Raw genomic sequence first — 16607 nt, forward strand, 5'->3', positions numbered from 1 at the left:
ATCCCTTGTCACTTTCAGTTACACTTATTTTGTCAATTGTTATGACTTTGGTCCCTTTATGATGACCTAGACTTTTAATTTTATATGCAGTTTGCCATATTTAAAAATTTTTGATTTTTTAATAGAGCTTTTAAGTCTCTATACATTGTATTTTCTTATTTTGATTATTTTCATCTTCTCCCTTTACTTGTTAAAAATTTTTCTTTGTTCATGTTTAAAATATTTACTCCACCTAGAATTTTGTTTTATAGCATATTGGGGATATAAGTTCTTTTCCAGTTGTGAACTATAGTTTCAGCACCATTTATTAACCATTCATTCATCTTCCTGTGGAGAAGGCAATGGTACCCCACTCCAGTACTCTTGCCTGGAGAATCCCATGGACGGAGGAGCCTGGTGGGCTGCAGTCCATGGGGTCACTAAGAGTTGGACATGACTGAGTGACTTCACTTTCACTTTCATGCATTGGAGAAGGAAATGGCAACCCACTCCAGTGTTCTTGCCTGGAGAATCCCAGGGACGGGAGAGCCTGGTGGGCTGCCGTCTGTGGGGTCGCAGAGAGTCAGACATGACTGAAGCGACTTAGCAGCAGCAGCATCTTCCTGGGCTTTGTGATGGTCTTGGTAAATTCTTTTAGGGTCTGAATAACCCTTACAGCTATTTCATCCAGGTTTCTGTTGTGTTTTCACTAAGCAGTAATACTATCCTATAGTATCTTGGAAGTGTCTATTTGTCTATGACCTTTAGAAATGTTTTGTCATTTTCCTTTAAATCGTCTTAGAATCTTAATCTATAAAGTAACGTGAGAACAGACATTTTTATACTATTTCTTCTTTTCATCCAGAAACATCCCCTTATGCTAGACACTGGTAATGCTCTCCTGAGTCATATATGCCTTCTGTTCTCAGAATCACACTCAGGGTAGGAAGACATAAGTCTAAGGTAGTATTATAGATGCTGTCAAGGCTCCTACCATGGGAGCACATTCTTCTTCCAGGCCTTATCTGAGCTAAGTGTTCATCAGAAAGGCAAAGTGGGTAAGAGAATTCCAAAGAACACATGGAACACTGGCAGATTCTAGGGCTCCTGTGGTTTGCTGTGAGTAGATCAAATAGTGTGGTGAGGATGCTGGGAGAGAAGACAAGGGAGCTAGGCCAGGAAACAACAAATAGTACCTTCTTCACAGGAATTCAGAAAGATCTCCAAGGATGCTGTATGATGGAGTAAAGCTGGCACGGTGATTAGTAGTTTGAGCTACATTTTAAAAGAGATCCAGCTGCAGTACAGTACAGAGGACAGCAAAAGGAAGGGGCAGAATAAGATAAATGTCTAGAAGTGAGACCTGACAAGATTTGGGGTTTGGATGGAGATGGGAGAGCAAAGTGAGGCAGACGGAAAGGCTGAGTTCCACGTGAGAGACTGAGCGAGCAAGCATCCACAGTAGCTGCTTCTCAGTGACACAGGGATGTCACGCTTCCTGATCAACCCCCTCAGTTCCTGTGTCTGCTGCTGTGCTTCCTAACCTTTTCCCATCACAGCACAAACTGGAAATGACACTCCTCAGTAACCTGCTTACTCAAATTCTTCTCGATAGCTATTCTAGGGCCAAGGGAATCACTCATGTTGGTATACCAACTGGGATACTCCAGCTTAGCTGGTCTTGTCAATTAAAGGGAGATATGATGGACTGCATCACAGTCATAATGTGGGTTGTTACCTCCCTGCAGGAAGGTTAAACTTCCGGCCCCACAGAGGCCTTTGGCTCGTGATACATCGCTTCCACTCAGAACTCATCTTGGAGTAGTCCCTTACAAGCCACTGTGTGCGTCCACCATCCTGCCCTTCTTCTGCCCTGAGGCCAGCATGCTGAGGCTCACCCACCACAGACGTGAACACAAGAAACAGACCCTGGGGCTGTTTGAGGGAAGCCATGGAGTTGCAGGGTCACGACACACAGCATCAACTAGTGACAGCTGCCTGATCCAGCAGTCAAGACCCCTCGCACACCTTTTACACTCTTGTCATATTCCATTAAGAATGGTCATAAGTGACATCAACCGTGGTATACTTTTTAATACTTTTCAGAATACAAGCTGCATAGCTTTTTAGAATTAAAAAAAATGATATAACTTCAGGTACATGCTTTAGGACACTTGGTTAAACAACAACAAGCAATCTGTGTCTTTGAGGACCACCTCAGAAGGGTGGCACACTTCACAGTGTAACTGTAACACACATGGAGATGGACGATTACATCCTGGCATGTTGTCTACAAAAGGACATTTGGACAGGCAGAACTTAAATAGAACACAGCACAGTTTCAAGTATTCAAGCACTGCTTTTTGGCCAAGTAAATAAAAAACTGCTGAAAAACCGCTGGTGGATTTCTGACTGGGAAAAGAGGTTTGGCTGCTCAGTTCTTCTGACACAGCACTTCTTTTCCAGGATGAGCCTGGCTCAGTTCAGCTTGAAAGCAATGTGAGGAATGACTCTTCCTCTTAACTGTTAAGAAAAAATGAACTAAAGAAATAAATTACTACAACAACAGGAACTGTGGCATTGAGAGAATGGAATAAACAAAGGGAAAATCATCTTTCCATCATTGCATAGTCTCCCGAAGCAGCAAAGGTGAAGGAGCACAGGGAAAAGCCCCTTCCTTCATACACGACCCGAGGGTCATTCTCTGAGGATCTGGGCTCCCATAATGTCTGGTTGCTTTATGAGAACACACGCAGCATGAGGTTCCTCCCCTTGGAGAGAAGGTAGTTCCTTTCACAAGAAGCATGGTAAGAAAATACACTGACTCTCTAAAAATAAACTGGAGCTGTCTCAGCCATTTGACGGCTTTTGGGTACACACTGCGGACTTAGCAAGGCTAAGCCATAGGGCAGGGTCAAAAGGGAGACTCCCTTTATTCAGTCCTTTGTCCAGAGGTCTGGCACAGTCCCATGTTCCCGGCAGCATCTCCTCGACGTGGTGTCCAGGGTCACTGTGAGGGGAAAAGGCAGCTGGGCCCAAGGGCAGGGTGCAGCCTCCTCTTGGGCCAGGGCTGCCCCAGGTATGAGACTCCTGCTGCTGTTCCTTCACTGCCCCAGGTTTGTTATAAGAACCGGAGCCCAGGCACAGCAGGGAGCATAAAGGCCCTGAAATCGAAACTTACGTTGCGATAATTTTTTGTAGCTATTGGGTGAATGTTTATAAATCAGGTCTAAGATAAAATACCATTTTCAAGCTAGGAGTTCAGAAACAGTTCTCCAGAAGGGAGCTCCTGGCAAGCAGTGTGACATTCTGAGCGCAGTTAAAAGTCTCACTTGGGACTGTGTTCCTCCTGCTCTATGCATGGTCAGAGGCCGTCACCAGCTCAAACCACTGCCTGAGAGCATCGCTGAGCGTCTCGGGAAGTGCGTTCACGTCACGGAGAATTATGTAAAATGGGAATGGGAACTCTTCCATGTAAGATCGGATTTCAGGCATTTCTCCAGGCCCTTTAAATATCGGTACCTTAATGTCCAAGATAGAATCCTGGCAACAGAAAACATTTTGAAGAGAAAAATTAAATCAGCTCTTTTATGATCTCTTTTGCAGACAATAGGTTCCTGCATATAAAAGTAGCTCTTATTAAGGAAGAGGCAGATCTCTTTCTGAGTATCCTTTCCAGGCGAATGAACACCGAAAGGGAGGCAAAGGGGTAGATGAGCAAACCTGATTGCCCTATGATGGTGTTTCCTATTCTATACTTGGAATAATTCACGTTAAGTCTTCAACTTGCTATTTAGGCCTTAATGTGACCTGGAGAGATGGGACTTCCCCTGGAACAGAACTGCTTGTGGATACCTTTCATGTAGCCACCGATGCTTGCTCCTTTGAGGAGGGCACTGCTGAGATACAAGTACCCAGGAAGGCTGGCTATGTTTCCAGCAGATAAGGCCTGTCACAAAGGCTGCAATGCCTGTGGTGACGCTGTGCAGAGGGAGATGACCCTCCAGAGTACCAGTCATCACAGTGAGTGGTTCAGAGGATGGTCTCTAGTATGTATGGCTTTCGAGTTGTTACCTACAACCTCTCCGTGTTTGTCCTTTGCTGCAGAGTGGGAATAACCATGCCTACATCACCGAGTCATTGTGCAATTATATGAGAACGTAACTATAAGATGCCTCAAACAGCGCCCTTCAGGATGCCACGAGTGTTAGAGGAGTTCTCGGTATGATGGTGAAATGCAGGCCATTTTTCAGATAGAACAGCTTGGAGGGAATTCTCACTTTATCTCCAGAAAAGTGGCTGTTAGTAGTCACTCACCCGTGAACTGGGATTGTCCAACACAACAAAAATAACAAAGATGTTAGCGTTCCGGGCGGCCTGAACTGCTGCTAGGACTCTGTCTTTGCCCTCAAGGAAAAGGCCGCGTCCATCCGAGACCACCAGGAGGAGCTGGGCGATTTCTGGAGAGGAACACATAGCAGGAGGGGAAAACTCAAACAAGGCGAGAACTACCATGGTAAGACAGATTAGGCAGGCTTTCTCTGAACTAGTAAAACCAAACAGTTCTGAAGCTGATGAATTCTGGCACAAAGAGGGTCTCCAATTAGATCTATTACTTTGAATGTGTGAGGCAGAGACAAGGCTGTGCAAACAGTTCTGTCAACAAAACAATTTCCCGATAGTGTTTTGGGGATATGTCACATTTAGATCAACTTTGTTGTAGAACAACATGTGAGAATGAAAACACATGTTTATGGATATAAAGTATACAAAGAGCAGTCCTGAGCAGACCACTAGAAGAAAGTACCCAAATCAGAAAGGTGGAACTGTATCTTTCAGATTTCTGTCAATTTCCTGTACCTAAATTCTATGTTTCTTTTTCCCTTCAAATTGACTCATTTAAACAAAACTTAAATAGACTAGACCTCTAAAATGAAGAGTGAATAAAAATGTTTAAAATTTTTTAGCACATTATATTTTCAGTGAAAATTAGCAAGTGTTGAGAGGCGTGAATGACCTGCTTCAACAGGTACAATCAGAATGGAGGATTTAGGAAAGGGTTAGAACTGGTGTGCTGCAAAAGCCCCAGTCAATCACGGATGGATTACCTGGTTTCTAAATTACACTGTCCTCTGCTTTCCTTTGTTACTAAACTATTACAGAATACTCTTTACATTTAATTCCACATACCTTGCTCCTTCCTTTCACAAATGAACTCAAATCTACCAAATAAAAAATTGCATGAATGTTTAATACCTCCCATCATCCCCTGTTCATGTCTTTTCCTATTGAGCATACACTTGCAAACATGGTGATGGGTACACTGAAGTGAGACAAGCAATTTGCAAATAATACAGGAGCAGAAAAGTGTTTTGTTAACAAAGACCAAAGAACACAGCTTACCTGGACTGACGTTTTGCGAGAGTTGCTGAGCGGCTGCAAACATGTTGGCTACAGACTCTAGAAACTAAACCAAAACCAGAAATAGACAATTAGAAAACTATTTAACTCTTTCCATTGTCACAGAGACTGAAATTACATCTGGCCCTTAAGTGATCATCTCAGATCTATAGGAACCAAACTGTCCCTTCCAGTCACCCGCAAAGGACTGATAAGCCTTGCCCCTGGCATTTGCCTTGGGTGCTGGCATTTCAAGCCTAGACCTGTATCCCTGGCATATACCCCACTAGCGTTCTACTAGAAACCCCAAAGAGGGGAAAAAAAACCACTTAACTCTGGGGGATAGGAAGTCAATAACTCCCCAAATGAACCAAAGAGCTGTCTTTCAAGAAAGGAAAATAACTGAGCAAAAAAGGGCAAAAAACCCCTCACAACATGTGCATAAGGAAGGAAGTTAAATTAAGACAGGAATCAGGAGAGAATTCCTATCCCATGCTGTTCTGAACTCATGCCACCCTGAGCAAGTCACTAGCTTTATTTCACATCACTTCTCTAGGCTAAATGGTGGAGAGAAATTGGCCTTGACCCACTTGATAAGTGTACTGGGAGGTGGTTCATTTTCCTAAAATGCTCCGAACTGCTCAAAAAAAGTAGGGAGCCAAAAACTCAACGATGCAAAGTGAAATGATCTTTGAGTAACAGAAAAAGAGGTCACATGGTATTTAATAATGGAAGCCAAAGGAGATTCTATTCCAGTGGTACACAATCTGAGGTTTAGGACTATTCTCTATTGTAAATTTTACCATATTAGGGAGGAGAGAGTCCTAAAAATTATGTTTTTCCTATACCAGAAAAGGGCTTCCCTTGTGGATCAGCTGGTAAAGAGACTGCCAGCAATGCGGGAGACCTAGGTTCGATCCCTGGGTTGGGAAGATTCCCCTGGAGAAAGGAAAGGCTACCCGCTCCAGTATTCTGGCCTAGAGAATTCCACGGACTGCATAGCCCATGGGGGTGCAAAGAGCTGGACAAGGCTGAGCGACTTACACTTTCATACCGGAAAATAACTTCAGAAGACATGTGATCTCATCAACTTACCTGAGCAATCTTGGTTTTCTTTTGCTGGAATTTGCAGAGCCGCAGAATCTGGGACCCTGAGTAGTCACTAAACTGTTCGTGGAATGGATGTAATAGCTTTACAGACTCTCCAAAACTTGGAGGAGAAAAACCAAACAATGGGAATTACTTTTTGTCATGGCAAAAAAGGTTGGGTTTCCCAAAGGGATTAAAAGGCACCTTTACCTGCATACTGCAATCTGACCAACTTCCAGAAGGGTTAGAGCATTTCCAATCACAGCCAAAGACTCAAAGGCAAGCTGTAAAACAGAAAATGGAGGGTTGAAGGCATCAGGGTATTCTTGACACCAATGCCTTTCAACTCTTTATACAACGAGTCCCACAGGAAACGCTATTTGGTATGGCACACAGGGGAACACCATCAATATGGCTGTTCACCAACTCAGAGGCCTTGGTAGTCTTCGGCCCTGACTAATGCCACAGGCACCAAACCCAGTATCTGTTATAGTAGTAGGAAAGGTCTGCTTTAGCATTACCCAATATAAGTGATCTCCGGAAACTTGGTCCATAAATTATGGTTTCCCCCTGCTTTTTTGACTACATAATCTCTCATGGATAAAAGATTTTATTAGCCTATTTATTCTAATCTATGCATACATGATGGTATAGTTTTAGAATTTAAATTCAACTGGAAAGAAGATATTTATAGCAACTAACACCTACTGAACATGTATCAAGTACCTGGCACTGAACCGAGTGCTCTATATATGTTATTTCATTTAGTCTTCATAACAACTATGAGTTTGAGTTAAGTATTGTTATAATCCTTTTTTAAGAAGTAAAATTACCTGCCCAAAGTCATGTACTAAGTGGGGAGTTGAGACTTGAACCCAGGTTTAGATGGTATGCTTTTGTTTCCCAGCAAAGTGTATGTATAGACTTTAGGTTCTGCGGAACCTCCCACCACTCTCCATGTCCATGATGGTGGGTGGGGTTGTAAGGAACTCTACCCAGGCTCCTAAGCCCTGTTAATACTGACAAAACACTAACTCTACACAGACTTAAAGAAATGTATACTGAAGACTTTTTCTTAGAAAAATCAGAGATATTCAGATTCTAAACTGTGCATGGCCTAAAACAGTACAGTGCATCATGTTTTGTGGAAAATAAACATTGTCGGACTGACTTACCCTGCAGCTAGACAGCTGCACAGCAAGGCTAAGAAATACAACAATCTAAAAGATCTACAGTCTAAGAGACCACAATCTTAGGGACATCCTGAAATTGCTTTCGAACTGTTTAACGTTCAGGTCTTCTCAAATATGGTATCACATTCTCAGAACTAACTGGTATTCCAAAGTGCTTTCTGTCCAGATACGTTCAGGTGGCCCCAACCGTCACTGCACCGCTACTCCTTACCTGTTTGGTGTGGTTGTCCACCATGCTGGAAGAGTCATCGATAGCCAGACAGATTTGATACTGCCGTTTGCTAGGCTTGGTTCTTCGAAGCCAAATCTTGTCTTTCCGAAACTGGCTGGCAATGTATGGAATGACCTTCCGCATGTTCAGTCGCTTCCCAGTTCGATAGTCCCCTCTATTAAATTTAACCAAACAGAACAAAGATTAGAGCTAAAAGCACAGTAACAGTACCCGACAGCCAATTACACCAAATAACCAGTATCCTGGCACAATGAAGTATTACTGTCGACTGCGACTGCCTGGATCTTCTTGATCAGCAGCAAACAGATATGTATGTGGCAATAATGATTAGGTCCTTTTAGAAAATGTAAAACACTTTTTAAAAAAGGAAAAAAAAAGTTTGCATTAACTGTTAAGTGTTGGATTCTCTTTTCTGTTCTAAAACTCTGATTTTGGGCACCCCTTTGGACTTTCCTGGTGGCTCAGATGGTAAAGCATCTGTCTACAATGAGGGAGACCTGGGTTTGAGCCCTGGGTTGGGAAGATCCCCTGGAGAAGGAAATGGCAATCCACTCCAGTAATACTGCCTGGGAAATCCTATAGACAGAGGAGCCTGGTAGGCTACAGTCTATGGGGTCGCAAAGAGTCGGACACGACTTAGTGACTTCACTTTCACTTTGGAAAGATCTAGGTGAGTGATGCGTGCAGCAAGTGAGTGACCCAACATGTAGAGGGTGAGCAGCACACACCCCCAAGGTTCAGCTAGTCTCCTCATCCCATTAACTAGTCACAGAAGCTTCTCTGTAGAGACAACAACATGGCAACAAGGTAAGGACGCCACACTGGTGCCTGTGCAGCAGGAATGGCCACCTAGACGCCAGCACCACAGCTGGTCGGTCATAGGCTCAGCAGAAAAGGCGATGCTGGCATCTCCTCAGGGCGCCACGAGTGCCCCCAGTGCAGAAGACTTACTTCAGCTTGGCGGCCTGGGTTGGCTCCAGTATGAGACGAAGCTGTTCACACAGCTGTTGTGACAGAGGCGCAGTTAAGACCAGGTAACTCTGCCACATCTCCGCTGCGGCCTTCTCCTGTGACGACAATATGCAAGGTGCCTTTAGAATGTCAGAGCCAGGCAAGGTCATTACAGCAAGACGAGGGCTTGAAGCAAAGCAGAAGAAAACAACTTGCTTCTCTTGGCAAGCTGATTCACTTGGTTTAAAATGTCTCCTCTTCCACCAAAGCCACTAATTCACAGTTCCAATGAGAAAGAATGAAATTTCAATAAGGCTGTAAAAGATTGGAATTCATGACCAGATCAGTGCCTTATTCACATCTCCTATGAGGGGTACATAATGTGTACCCTTCACATGGAGAGGGAGCTGTGATGGTTAAGTTTGGTGTCAGGAGATCCAGCCACTTAAATCATGGGTTCTCAGGGTCTCGTTTCAAAAGCAAAAGTGACAAGGGCAAATCTCTCAAGTAACACCCTTAACAGTGTGCTTATTTCCTGGGTACAAAGCTCCATTTTTTTTTTAGGTCAATTATGGCACAGCAATCATTACATACATGTGATGAGAACGATGGTAACAGATATATTTGTGTATACATATATACAATAAATTTAGGATGCAAGCTCACTAAAAAGGAAACTTCTGGTTAATCTACACTTCCACTTTACGTCAGCTGGCAGTGCTCCTGGTGGTCTATTCAGAGAGTGACATAGTATTAGACTTTTGTCCCACGTCTCAACCACTGTCACCTCCATTACTTCCATTACAGAGTGAGGAATGGAAGTTAAAAAATGAAACATCAGTTTTTGTTTTAATTAAGCTGTACATCTAGTGGCAAAGCAGGCTTTAAAATTATATTCTCCATATACTGGACTTCCCTGGTGGCTTAGATGGTAAAGCGTCTGTCTACAATGCAGGAGACCTGGGTTCAATCCCTGGGTCAGGAAGATCCCCTGGAGAAGGAAATGGCAATCCACTCCAGTACTACTGCCTGGAAAATCCCATGGACAGAGGAGCCTGGTAGGCTACAGTCCATGGGGTCGCAAAGAGTTGGACACGACTGAGCGACTTCACTTTCCTTTCCTTTACCAAGGTAACTGGAGTTAAGAACCTATTAGGTTTGCTGCATCTTAGAAAGTCAAGATATTCAGTAAAAGACCAGTGACTTACTTCTTCTGGGTTTCCAGATTCATGTGGCTGCCATGTTTCCAGCTGTCTCTCCAGCTCCTGTCTTAGCTCATTGACATCTTTTAAGAAGGGCTAAGAGGGAAAAGTCACAGATAGAGGAGACCCAGGTTGGAATCACTAATTTATTATCCTTAGTTGCCTTCTTCCCTGCAGTATGAACTCCCACAGAGATGCAAAACTTGAGCAAATTTAATGGCACAAAAGATGCCAGACAACTATTCTTCTCCTTCCCATTTTTTTGAGGGTAAGATGGAAAAAGGAAATTCTGAACATTAATAAATCCCAAAGTACCTAGGAAGGTATCAATAACAGAAATGTTCTTTGATTAATCTAGACTACCATTAGGTCAAACAGTTTGGGAAAACTCAGTTAATTGGCTCTTCCTAAATGAAAGCATTAAGTCAAAGATGCTTACTGCTTAATCAACATAAACTTAACTGAACTGCAGGCTCCCAACACAAGGCTGGTGAATGTTGAGAAGAAGGCCAGGCCCCCCACCGTGGCCAGGTAAGGACACAGACCTCCCACAGCGACTCTAGGATTGGCTGTTCGAAGTGTGTTACCTGCTCAGAGAGGTGCTCACACACCTGCCCAGTGTGTTACTTGACACACTCAGAAGTGTGTCATACCAACAGTACTCCTTGAAAGATCGATATGATATGAAGCCCCCAAACAACCAGATGCTTATAAAGTTTTTAAGAATTAAAAGTAACTTATAATTCCATATTGTCAACTTATTAAAGTGGTGATCTGTTAAAAGTTTTAGGACCTGGAAAATCGTGTCCACAAGTAACTGATGGGCTGTGTGAATGGTGGAATCTCGGCTTCTCTCTGGTTTCTCATTCTCTGTCTCCTCGTGTGATGGGTCTGTCCTGGGGTGTTGGTCTTCCTCTGTTTTAACAGTTTGGGTCTCCATCTCCATCTCTTCAGAGCCTGTTCTCACAAGGACCGAGTTTTACTTACCACAACATCAGAATGAAGACTGAGCCTTCAGTCACATGTCAATCTTACAGTCACTCAGACCTCCCAGCACATTAACGTGTCAGCTCCCTGTGTTCTTTCTCTCTGAGACAGTCATTGCCAATTCGCACTCCCTTAACTCCCCTCTCTCTCCACCCTGTTGTGTTCTGGGGAGGGGAAAGTAGGGGAAACTGTTTAACCCTGACAAGCCTTGTAGAACTGTGTGATCCATTAAACTGTGTGCATGCAGAACACTGATAAAAATAAAAATTAAAATCATGGTTCCATCTTAAAGATGAGGAAGCTGTGGCAAAGACAAATAATTTGCCTCCACCTATAAATTAAGTAAGACAAAGTCTGGATTTGAATCAAGGAAGAGCTAATCACAGAGCTATGTCTTTACTGTCCCATAATGGCAGTCTGTGATTCTAACGCCCCTGAGAAGAAGCAAGAAGAAGAAGCAGTTGTTGAATTTAGCAGGTTATTTTGAATTTGCATTTATTTCATTGCTGATGTTCTCTTTCCATGTGTGTTGAATACATTAAAAAAAAATGAACTGCCTTGTAATAGCACTTGGGGTCAGTTATGAAATGGAACAGTTATAAAATGTAAGAAGTTAGTGTTACTTTCTCACATGCATTTCCCTAGTTCTTTAAACATTTTATTGCATTTTATGCTAACATTGCATATTTTATAATTAAAAATACTGTTTCTCTAGTAATCAAGAATCTCTTCTGGTTATAACTGGAGTATGTGCACTGTTCTGTTTTCTTCTACATATTTAAGAAAGACTGCCAGGATTTTGTCTGGAACTTGGGCTTCTCCGTGAATGTCAGTGACCTGTAACACCACTCCCCCACCTTTCTACTCCCAAAGGAAGTATGTACAGGGGAGTTACTATGGACACATGAGTATCTAAGTCATGGGTTAGGACGTAAAAAGAACAGACCAGGCAAGACAACAGCACAAGAATCAAGGAGCTTAGGTGGGAAGGGGGTGTTCACCACAGAACTCACTCACCTGGCTGGGCCGTGCTCCCCGACTTGACCTCCTCTGGCTTCAGCGGCTCTGTGTCTACCGCTCTGAGCTCCTCCTGCTCCTCCGGGTCCACAGAGCTATCCTCTACCTCCTCCTCTTCGTGAGCCTTGCTGGAGTCCTTTGCAGACTGCTGCTGCTCTGTGCTGGCCACATCTGCCAACAAAGTGCATACACATAGAAAGCTTAGCTCTTTGCAGAACAGAGTCATTGACAGTGGGTGTGCTTTTGGTCAGAGATTCTACCACTGACTAGTTACGTGGCCTGGACACCGGACACAGTACTTGGCTTGTGAGCTGCTGACCTAAGTGTCTTATTTCCCTGCTTTCCCTAGAAACTGTAAGGGTATGGTGTAACCGTACATGTGACCACAGAACAGGATGTTCAGCTGCTGGGTTTTTATTGCTATGATCAGAGACTGAACCAGAATAAACGTGCTGAGTGCATGACTCAGAGCAGCTAATGGAATTATCCTCATTGCCAAGTCATGGGTGGAGAAACTGTAGTGATGAAGTATAACAGCGGAGGGTAGGGGGCACAGAAAGACAACGTGGGTATCCCAGCATCGTGACCCTGGACAAGTCCTTAAACCTCTGTGGCCTCAGGATGCTGATGATAAAATGGAGGCATCCTAGCTCGAGATTACTAGAGGAATCAGGCTGCAAAGCTCAGAACAGTGCTAGGCACAACATAAAAGCCCCATGTATGGCAGTCATCGTCGGTTCTGCTTCATTTTTCTTAAAGGTGGGGACAGGAAGAGAAGAGAGTAATCCACAGGAGAGCAGTCTTTTCTGTGTCATATTATCAATACCAGCTTACGTTAGGAACGAAACAGTGAAAAGTCACCCAGAGAGCTCGGAGGGGAGACTGAGTGATGACTGACTTCCTATACTGAGATCTTGTTTTCTTTGTCACTTACGCTCTAAACCACTGCAGAGTGACAGTGAAGAAACGTCTGCTACTCAGACCCCTGAGACCAGTGCTGGGTTTGGATAGCCAACCGTCACCAATAATATTTAAAAGGCTTCACTAGACCCAGAACCCTGAGCACTGAAACCCACTTGGCTACAGATACCTTTATTTCAAAACCAAATTGTATATCTGAACAGTTCTTATTAAAAGGAAACTCGTTTGAGAGGTCATTTCCCCTGCCTCTTAAGATGACTTTGTAACAACACCTGGCAGACACACAGTCAGCATAGGCGCTCACAGAGCTTGACGAGCGAGGGAGGGCCCCCAGCTCTGTACCGTAGGTCTGTGCATCGTAGGGCTCGCTGCCCTGTTTGATGTGCTCAAATGCTTCCGCGTCCTCCGCCTGGGCCTGGGGCTGGGACGGGTCCTGCTCGGCATGGCTCTCGGTGTCCATGGTCCTCAGCCTCTTATGCACACGCTCACTGTGATCACCCAGGGAGCGTTCGTTGTCGGCCTGCCCAGGTTTCCGCTTAAAACTCTGTGGGAAATATGAGGAAATTCATCAGAACTTTGTAATACAAAAAGAATAAAAATAACGTTTATCCTCAGGGGGCTGATTAAATTAGGTACAGCCATACAAGAGTGGAATTCAATGCAGCTGTTGATAGGAAGATCTCTACACATACAGAGCAATCTCTATGATATACTTTTATATCTGAAATAAAGGCAAAGAGGCAAAGAGACACTCTCTCACACACAGGTGCACACACACAAACATCCATTCATATGCTACATATGCAGTAAATCTCTTAGAAGACAAGACTGGTAGTACCAATATGCTCTGAGGACAGCCCCTTGGGTGGCTTGAGCACAGGGATAAAACGGAAGCTTTCTAGGGCATTGGTTTCTATAGACTGATTTTGTGTCACGTGCATAAATAGCACACCATTTTTAAAATCTTGTATTTAAAACAGAAAATAGGGAATTTGCCAGCATTACAGCAGTTCGAACTCAGCACTTTTATTGCTGGGGCCCAGGTTTAATCCCTGGTCAGGGAACTAAGATCCCACACGCTACGCGGTGCAGCTAAATAAAACAGGATCAGAATAGGATAGGACAGAACTGAACAGAATTAAAGAAACCAGACAGAGAAGAGAATGGACAGTGAATAGAGTGCTACCGGTTAGTAGCTTGGCAACACCACCTGGTTCTTAGGCTCTAGAACAAGAGCATCACGGGATCAGGATATGCGTTTGTCTGTCCCCACAAAGAAAAAGGGAAGAAGCCCAGTAGTCCTGGTCTGCTAACCAAGGATGCCATCATGGTGGGACAGCAAATGCTGGGAATTTTTTTTTTTAACCAGTGTATCTGGAGCATTATCTTACACGCAGCCTTCACCTAAGTTTAGTTGAAGAGCGATAGAGACCTGTGTGTTCTTCCTGGTGTGTTTCTGGGAGGCCATCCGCGCCATGAAGCTTGATTCGTGGCCTTCTGCCTGGTTTGCATCCGCAGCTCCACTGCCGTGTTCCTGTGAAATCCAAGCCACAGAGAGTGAGGGGCAGGAAGCGGAATAAGCACTTGGTTACAGACTGTGCTGCATACAATTCCCCTCAGTCACGTGCAGTCAGCCCTCTGAATCTGCGGACACAGAGGGCCCACTGCAATACACCAGTTTACATAAGGGACTTGAGCGGCCATGGATTTGGGTATCCGTGGGGGTCTTGGAATCAATCCCTGTTGGAGCCCAGGGGATGACTGTGACCACACCTGCCTGTCTGCTCTGGAGCTCACCCGTTACTAACGTCTGGCCTGTGGGCAGAAACAGAAGCACCTAGACCTGTCTGGTACCCTCTTGGGGGACTTTGTTGTCTACAGGAGGTAATGGCTCACTCTGAAAGCAGGACAGACCTCGAACAGAAATGAGGCTTCATCATCAACCAGCTGGGTACCCTTGAGACTGTCATTTAACTTTATGGAGGTTTATTTAACTCAGATACAAAATGGAGAACATAGAAAGAACAATACCATTTATTTTATAGGGCCACTGTGAAGATCTACCAGAGTAATGAAATGCTCAGCACCTCATGAACGGGTGCTGAGAAAATGGGTTAGAAGGGTAAGAGAGGTATAAACAGTTGTAATTACTGCTGAGAAAATGGGGGTTCAGAGACCAAGGGAGTCGTCCAGAGACGCCACTGAGCAGCAGGCCCCTTGACTTTCAGGGCTCCCTCCAGACTACCAATGCCCCAACTGCCGCTACAAAAGACACATCACCCCACATCAAGGAATGAAGAAGTGTTTTGCTTTTCAAATTAAAATGTTTGGCAGCCTGGTGAACAGTAAGGAAAAAGGATGCACTGTTAGACCCATATCACTGCATGAAACCTCAAGTCAACCCTTCTTTGCTTAGGAGCTTCGAAAACAGAATTTGAACCTGATTCTCCCACAGAGGACTACACTCTAGTAATTTTTCTCATTAAGCACATCACTTAAATACAGTGTGTAAAAATATTCTGCGGTTTGTTCCATATAAATATAGGTGTACGACCATTTTCTTAAAGAATGGGAGCTGGAGTTTTAGATGTCAACAACAAAAAAACACAACACAGCAATCACTGCTGCTGAACAGAACGTGGTTTCACACAGGAAGAGGAGGCCCTCCCAAGAGGCGGCTGGTGGAGACGAGGCCCTCACCTCCCTGCCCTGCTCCTTCTCGGGTGCGGCCCCAGCCAGCTCCACGGCCCGCTCGCTCTGCACGCTCTCCAAGCCTGTCTGCCCACAGGACTCGTGCTCTTTCCTCTCCGTGGGCTCTGGCACTGGCTCCTCCATGTCAGAGTTCTCCCCTTCTTCTTTTTCCTGCGTCTGCAAGGAAATCAAATAGCATTAAATGCTCTGAGGGGAGAAGATGAAGTGAGGGCCCCTCTCCTCACCGAGAGGAGCCTGCAGGGAGGGGATCAGCCACAAACCGAAAACTGCTTGGCGCTGTCACCTGCCTCATGGGAAAGCATCCTAAGACAGAGTCTAGCGAGAAGATGGTACTCTTCTCATCATTATCACTTTGAATAGAGGACAAGGCAGATCCGCCGTGATACCTGAGGCTGGAGACCTTGGTCAACAGGTGTGTCCTTTTCTGGGCTTTCCTCACTGGTGTCTTTGTCCTTGTCCTCCGAGGACAGCGGAGCCTCCTCTGTGTCCTCTTCAGGGTGCTCGGCAGCATCCTGGTCTCCGTCGTCAGCTCCGGTATCCATCTCTTCCTCGCCCTCCTCCCCCTTGTCATCTTCACTGTGGCCTCCCTCAGGCTGGGGTTGAGCCTGACCTTCATCCTGATCAGCCTCAGTCTCTTCATTTATGTCCTCAGCTTCATGACCTGCTTCTTCAGTATCCTTTGGTTGTTCTTTAATTTCCAAAGGATTCTCTTCTGGACAGATTAAACAAAAGAAAGAATGCAGAATTTAAAAACTAAACAATATGATTTTTTAAGATGAGATATAGTTACACAAGCATCTTTTTATTATTCTCAAACCCGAAGTTGGCAAACCATGGTCCGTGGCCCAAATCTGGCCATCTACATATTTCTGCAAGTAGTTATACTGGAACACCGCTGCATCCAATTGTTCACCGATGTGAACA

General features: G+C 44.5%; 1 protein-coding gene across 1 annotated transcript in view; it reads right to left on the minus strand.

Moving 5' to 3' along the window:
- Positions 1-2056: 2056 nt before the first annotated feature.
- MDN1 (MDN1, midasin homolog (yeast)) overlaps positions 2057-16607 on the minus strand; it is a 140340-nt gene continuing 125789 nt past the window's right edge. The window contains exons 91-104 of the mRNA XM_010834709.1: positions 16070-16395; positions 15672-15839; positions 14404-14505; positions 13314-13515; positions 12051-12221; positions 10840-11003; positions 10053-10142; positions 8845-8960; positions 7873-8047; positions 6679-6752; positions 6475-6589; positions 5383-5446; positions 4297-4439; positions 2057-3522 (exon numbers count right to left, since the gene is read on the minus strand). Coding sequence (XP_010833011.1) covers positions 3334-3522; positions 4297-4439; positions 5383-5446; positions 6475-6589; positions 6679-6752; positions 7873-8047; positions 8845-8960; positions 10053-10142; positions 10840-11003; positions 12051-12221; positions 13314-13515; positions 14404-14505; positions 15672-15839; positions 16070-16395 — 2099 coding nt within the window. The 3' untranslated portion in view covers positions 2057-3333. The remainder of the gene's footprint in view (positions 3523-4296; positions 4440-5382; positions 5447-6474; positions 6590-6678; positions 6753-7872; positions 8048-8844; positions 8961-10052; positions 10143-10839; positions 11004-12050; positions 12222-13313; positions 13516-14403; positions 14506-15671; positions 15840-16069; positions 16396-16607) is intronic.

Source organism: Bison bison, unplaced genomic scaffold, assembly GCF_000754665.1.
Source record: "Bison bison bison isolate TAMUID 2011002044 unplaced genomic scaffold, Bison_UMD1.0 scf7180017864035, whole genome shotgun sequence".
NCBI lineage: Eukaryota > Metazoa > Chordata > Mammalia > Artiodactyla > Bovidae > Bison > Bison bison.